Source organism: Diaphorina citri, unplaced genomic scaffold (assembly GCF_000475195.1).
Source record: "Diaphorina citri unplaced genomic scaffold, Diaci psyllid genome assembly version 1.1 scaffold4418, whole genome shotgun sequence".
NCBI classification, from domain to species: domain Eukaryota; kingdom Metazoa; phylum Arthropoda; class Insecta; order Hemiptera; family Psyllidae; genus Diaphorina; species Diaphorina citri.
Genome location: NW_007381817.1, coordinates 4320 through 10883, shown reverse-complemented (window position 1 = coordinate 10883; position 6564 = coordinate 4320). Strand labels below are relative to the sequence as shown.

The 6564-nt window shown below is 43.8% G+C and overlaps 1 protein-coding gene across 1 annotated transcript in view; it reads left to right on the top strand.

The window, feature by feature from the left end:
- Nucleotides 1–25: 25 nt before the first annotated feature.
- Nucleotides 26–6564, top strand: part of LOC103521028 (papilin-like) — a 9977-nt gene continuing 3438 nt past the window's right edge. Inside the window, exons 1-8 of the mRNA XM_008486132.2 lie at nt 26–156; nt 492–572; nt 690–931; nt 1471–1612; nt 2350–2498; nt 2963–3188; nt 3603–3708; nt 4244–4320. Coding sequence (XP_008484354.2) covers nt 48–156; nt 492–572; nt 690–931; nt 1471–1612; nt 2350–2498; nt 2963–3188; nt 3603–3708; nt 4244–4320 — 1132 coding nt within the window. The 5' untranslated portion in view covers nt 26–47. The remainder of the gene's footprint in view (nt 157–491; nt 573–689; nt 932–1470; nt 1613–2349; nt 2499–2962; nt 3189–3602; nt 3709–4243; nt 4321–6564) is intronic.

The window sequence follows — 6564 nt, the reverse complement described above, 5'->3', positions numbered from 1 at the left end:
CCATTAGTATTAATGCAGTGACTTTTGTTTAGCCAGTAGGATGTGATATGTTGCTCGGATCTCCTAAGAGGGAGGACAGATGTCGAGTGTGTGGAGGCGACGGCAGCACGTGTCAAACCTTGCGCGGAGTCCTGGATAACAACGACATGCAAGTTGGTAAGTCGAAGATAGCAGATAATTGGTAAGTCAGTGCACTGAGAAAAAAGTGAAAAGAGAGAAACTAGAACACCAAAGGAGGTCTTATCGTCCCGAAATCGAAGAGAGATGGACGACAAGGTGGGACAGAGCCAACCTTTTCGAGAACGAACCTTATCTGTTTAGGGTAAAGTTCGCCCTGGAGGGGATTCAAACCCGTGACCTAGCGCTTACAAGGCAGACGCGCTTCCAAGTCTGGGCGCATTCTATTTAGATACTAGGCTGGGACATTTTAACGGGATCTTGATACCCCTGAGGGAAATAAATCTCTAAACTCTATATCCTGACTGTTCCAGGATACAATGATCTGCTACTGATCCCTGCGGGAGCCACATCTGTCAAGGTCAGAGAGAGAACCCCGTCCAACAATTACTTGGGTGAGTACCACCACTAATCAGGTCTTCAGCAACTGACTTCCTTAGCCATGGCTTGGCTTGTAGGAAATGTGTGCCTTGGTGTGGACGTAGTCGTAGGCTTTTTCAATGTCCATTAAGTTTTGTTCTACAATATCGAAACGTTGTGTCGACACCGGCCGTCGATCAACGTCGATTCACATCGATCGACGGCCCGTACCGGCATACAAACACGCAAAGTGTTCTGCGGCGCTTTGGACGGAGAGTCGATCAAGAAGGTGGACGATTCCAAGTGCGATCCGGAACTCAAATACAACGCCACCAAGAACTGTACGAGTAGCCAAGTTTGTAAGGGACACTGGATGTCCGGGCCGTGGAGTAAGGTAATAGTAATAGTAGTGAGGTGAGCGAAAGACCAAAAATAACTTACAAATCGCGTCTGCCTTGTAATCTGCCGCGGGCAGATCCCTATATGAAACCTCTCGGAAAAAAGTTTCGGCGCAAACATCTGACTCTTTTAAATCAGGGGCTTTACAAGTTGATAATTTCGAGACTAATTTAAGTCGAGCTACCTTTTCTTCACCTCCTTTCTATTTATATTACTAAATTTCCAATTTCTTTGGTCCAAAGCTCTCGATTCTTTGGTCCAATCGTTAAGCCTGGATGCATGGCTATCACCCAGCCAGACTATACCTTTTCGTCTCAATACAAATAAGGACACTATTAACATTCAATTTTCCTTCTCAGTGTTCCAAGACGTACGGTGGAGGTACCATGGTGTCGCGAACAGCGCGAGGTTTAGATACGAGCTAGGTATTAGGTGTTTTTAGCAAGGGTGTTTTGGTAGGCAGAAATAGTTAATCAAAATAAAAATAATTTAATTAGACAGCTATCACTAGTAACATTCCATTTTCCTTCTCAGTGTTCCAAGACGTGCGGCGGAGGTACCATGGAGCGAAAGGTTCTCTGTTTCCTCGGAAACAAGACGGTGGCAGCCACAGAATGTGATCCTGAGAAGATTCTGTTTGCCAGTGAAGACTGCAACAGCAAACCTTGTGGTGACGGTAAGGGAAAGTTTAGATTTTTTGAAGAGGTTTTACAGAGGGAACTGTAACTGCTAAGGTCTTATCGTCCCGAAATCAAAGGGAGAAGGAAGACAGGATATTAGAAAGCCAGCCGTTCGAGAACGAATATTATCCCATCAGGATAAAATCCGCCCCGGGCGGGAATCGAACCCGTGGCCTAGCGCTTACAAGGTAGGCGCGCTGATACCAACAGTACCAACCAAGCTAACTAGACTGGCTGTTTAGCACTTCAGAATGTTTAGGAGGGGAATAAATGAACAAAAGAGGTGCTAGCTAGCCTAGTTATCTTTTAGAGGAGCGCCCTTTGCCGTCTACTTTGTAAGCGCTATGTCGTGGATACGAATCCCACCCGGGCCGAATTTTATAATAAAGAGATAAGATTTATTTTTGGAACGGCTGGATTTCTCCTATCCTGTCTTCTTTCGCTTTTGGGACGATAAGATCTTAGCAGTTACAGTTCCCTGGTTCCCTCTATCAAACCTTCTAAAAATAGAAAGTAAAAATTCTACCTACTTTCAGCCAGATATGTGGACTGTGGATCTGGATGGATGTCTCTGTAACTTTGTGAGTGTCCTTATGGAATTCGAAAAATGAAATTGTATGAGTAAAAAAAATGTGTGGTCTTGCCAGGGTGTTGAAATCAAACAATAACCACATCCAGTGGTTAAATCCCACCCCAGAGGCCATCATTAATCCCATTCCCTTTCTTCCTTTAGATGAAGTAATCCCTGTGGAGCCTACCGGCAAAGTGGCAGAGGCTGACGAGGAAGAAGAATGCGAGGAAGAAGAGGAAGAGGGAGAAGAAACAGTGAACAATGACACGGATGAAGTGAGCACGAAAAATCCCAAGCTGGCTGATCTTCTAGTAAGTGGTCGGAAAAATCCATTACTATTACTACGAGTAGGTACATCCATGTTAGTAGATTTACTTCAAAGAAAGTCAAAATCATGGTGTAGCAATAGAGCGATGAAAATGTGATGGACCTTTTAAGCTCCGTCCACACATAGTCGACGGCCGTCGATTGATGTAAAAAAAGACAACTTTTTTCCAGTGGACTGTTGACTATGTGTGGACACAGCTTAATGGTTACATGCTGTTTCTTTTTAACTGAATTTCCTTTGGGGATGAGGTATTATTTTTTATGTACACAATGATCTTAACAGCTCTGGTTTTTTAACAGATATTTTGGATATTTCATCATTCATATTACTTAGAATAGGTAAGTATCTATGTGTGTACTTGGGTTTTCTTACATCAAGCCAGCAAATTTGTGCTCAAAAATAGCCTAGCCGTTTCGTCAAATCAGTGATGGGTTAAACCTGTTTCAGGCGCGGATCGAAGGATCGACAACCCCCGCTGAAGAAGAAGGGTCTGGTGACTACGAATCATCACCGATTTCATCCGATAGCACCCCCACTGATTCGACCGTCACAGGATCTACACCTACTGATTCGACGGTCACGGAATCTACCGGCAGTACTACCGAGGCGACAACGGAAACGGGGACAACTGATGTACCGTCCTCCACTGATACCACACCTGAGTCCACTACGGGTAAGATCCAATGAACCCATCCCTGAGTCAACTAGATTCGTTGTAGCTTAACCCATCCTTTAGGTCTGTTCGCCCCCACATCTAAGTGAGCTTTTTGTGTACCTACATAGTTGAGCTGACAGAGTCAACTAGGTATTTGTGTTAACATAGGCCGGGTGGCGCTTCGAACTCTTGACGTTCGCGCGCCTCCCGTCACGCTTGATCTACTTATAAGCTAAATTCGCGAAATTTCTTTTGTCTTAAACTGACATAACTGTTGGTGAAGGGTAGTCCAGGCATTATGTTCCCAGACGAATGGTTGAGAGACAATTGAGAAGTGGTCCCATCAATCCAACCATACGTAGGCAGATAGTTATTTATGTTGGTCGGTTATATACGATAAATTTGACATCTTTTCCCTTTCTGTCGACACAGGCAGCACTGTTACAGATGGAACTAGCACAGTTACGCTATTTTTCAATTTTATTGAATTTAATGAAGAGCAAAGAGAAATCTTTGCTAAGGAAATAGCAAAGGTTGAGTGCGTAAAATTTTTGTAGCCAAAATCAAATGTCAGCCCAAAGCAATCACCCTAACTAGGGCTGACGACCGCCGTCGGCGTCGAAAAAGGAGATTTAATTTAATGAAGAGGTCTTCCTACACAGGATAAAGAATGTATTAGAATGATAAAAGTCCCTCAGCGTCAAGGGTAAATTTTATTTCAGGTGTAGATGAGATATATCTAGTTTCTGTTGTGAAAGTATGGTTGTCATTTACCCATTTCACCCACCGCAACGGTACGGGATTACGGTACATCCTAGAGAAAAAATTTAAATGTAAAAAATGTAGGAAATAGAAATACAAACAACTTTCTAATTCATTGTTATCAGATCTGGTTGGGAAATTTCCGTCCTGGTCGGGATTCGAACCCAGCACCTCCGGGCTGAGAGTCAGTGCTCTTGACCACTCGGCCACAGAGGTATTACCTAATCACTCAACATTTTCTTGAGTGCGTCTAATTTTTTCATGTTTTCAACTTCTGATCCGGAATAACTCACTTTGTCTCCTTGTTTCAGATTTGGTTGTTGTCCCGACAATATTCTACCTGCCCGAGGCCCCAACTTTGCCGGCTGTGCTTTGGATTTGAAAACTAGTAAGTAAAAAAAAAAAAAAAAAAAAAAAAAAAAATTAAAAAACCCGTGCCCCCCCACCGCCGAAGGCCGCGGAACAACATTAATATCATTACATAACGGAATCCTCAAAAAATAATATTACAAACAAAAACACCGCGAACTCATAAAAAAACCAAAAGCTTAAGCACCAAACCCATAAAGACCTAGCAAGAGTGAAAACAACTTAAATACCACTATCCGCAAACATAAAACATAAACCGAAAACTATCAAATAAACCAACACAAAACCTAACCACACAAAATAACAAAGGAACTACCACAAGCCACAATAAACTCGACAATCGAGACCCATCACAACCCAAAAACACAACCCATCAACCACACCGCCACCCACAAAAACACCGTTCCTTACCCACACTACAAAACGCAAAAACCACCCCAAACCTTAGAGAATCCACACACAACATAACCACCGCCAAGAGCCGTGTCTCGATCCAGATGGAACGTCAGCTATGTAAAGGACTCAAACGCCCAGGTTAAAACAAATACAAAAGTCTAGAACAACTAGACCCTTACTTGAAGTACAACACAGAACAACACAAAGCATCTAAACCCACGACAAGCCTGTAACATAACAAATAGACGGGCCCCGGGAGTCGAAACAGCGACACAGAAACCCTAACATATCTCGATCATATCATTTTTTTTTATATTTTATTTTTACTATATTATAAGTCTAGTAAATACTTCCTCGCCACAAGTGTGCATCATCGCTACCGAGAGTACCTCAGAGAGCTAGACCCTCGAGCCTAAACCTACCAGACTAGCTGCTCTCACTCAGGGATACTAAACCTTAAAACACCCGCCAACAAGTCAGTTGCTGTCCGAACATTCTCCCTAATGCTCCATGAAATCTGTCTAATCATACTACCTCATAAAGCTGTCACCTGACGCTCCTGACCAATATGATAAAGAGAACCAATATGAATGGGTCAATCAAAGCTACTACAGATACAGAGAAAGGACCCACAGGAGTGGGTCAGTCTGGTCTGCTATCAAAGGAATATACCGAGAGACTACTCACTCTAACCTAAAAAGCGGAATGAAGAGACAACAATGATGACGTACCATAATGAGAATCAAAATGAGAGAAGACCCACAACCACATCCACCAGTATCCGCGAAGCGAAAACATTCGTCCGTCCCGCACCCAAGGTTAGGGTCGGCTCCATGACCTCCTCAACATAAAACTAGCGAGTTACATAATAAACTCTTTAAACTGCGTCGTTCACCTTTATCCCAACAGGATAGACTACCTCCTTTCCCTTGAAAAAAAGCTCGAGGACGACAGCCTCGAACATATAATATTATTCAGCTAATAACAGAACAAGTCTGCTGTTGACACCGTAGGAGACATCAGGTTTGGTAGACTCGTCGCATTTCTCCTGACACGACGCCTGACGACAAGCCGACACAAGGACCTAACACTATAAGACTCGCTCAGATAGAGTGGACAGAACTCAATCGAGAGTCCCATCGGGTTGTCGCTGAGTCTTCGCGACGTAAGAAGTTTAGTTACGACCGTGTTTAGGAGGTCTCAAAGAAGCACCGGAGTCAAGGCAGACCAGACGTACGGATTGACTCAGCGGTCGTGTCAAGGAGAAATGCGCCGAGTCTAACAAACCTGAATAGCGCTCAACCCTCACCACGACTGACGAGACCACCCGCACAGACTTATTCCTGTTATCACGAATAAAAGACGAGCGTAATCCTGACTTTCTCAGGGCAAATGAGGTAGTCATCCGCAATAAACAAGAATCTAAAATAAACACCCAGTTTAAGAGGCATATATATCAAACTCCTATATATAAGAAGTAATGGAGCGACCCTAACTTGGGTGCGGGATGGAACAAATGGTCCGCTCGCGGAACTGGTGATGTGGTGGGCTCCATGGATCGCATGGACGATCATCATGGCTTCATTCCTAACTAGTGAGAAGTCCTCAATTCCCTGATAGCACCCAGACTGACCCCCTTGTGTTCCTTCAATCTGGTCGTACCCAGACTGACCAAACACATTAATTTGTCTCTCCTATCCGATGGTCGGACTTCGACAGCTTAAAACCCAATGGTCGTACTCAATACCTTAAAATAGTAAAGACAGTAGTAGAGTTCGACCAGCAACTGACTTTGGCAGGTGTGATATGTAGCTGGTTGTATCTAAGTGGGAGCCAGCTAGCCTGGTAGTTAGCTCAGGTAGCTGAC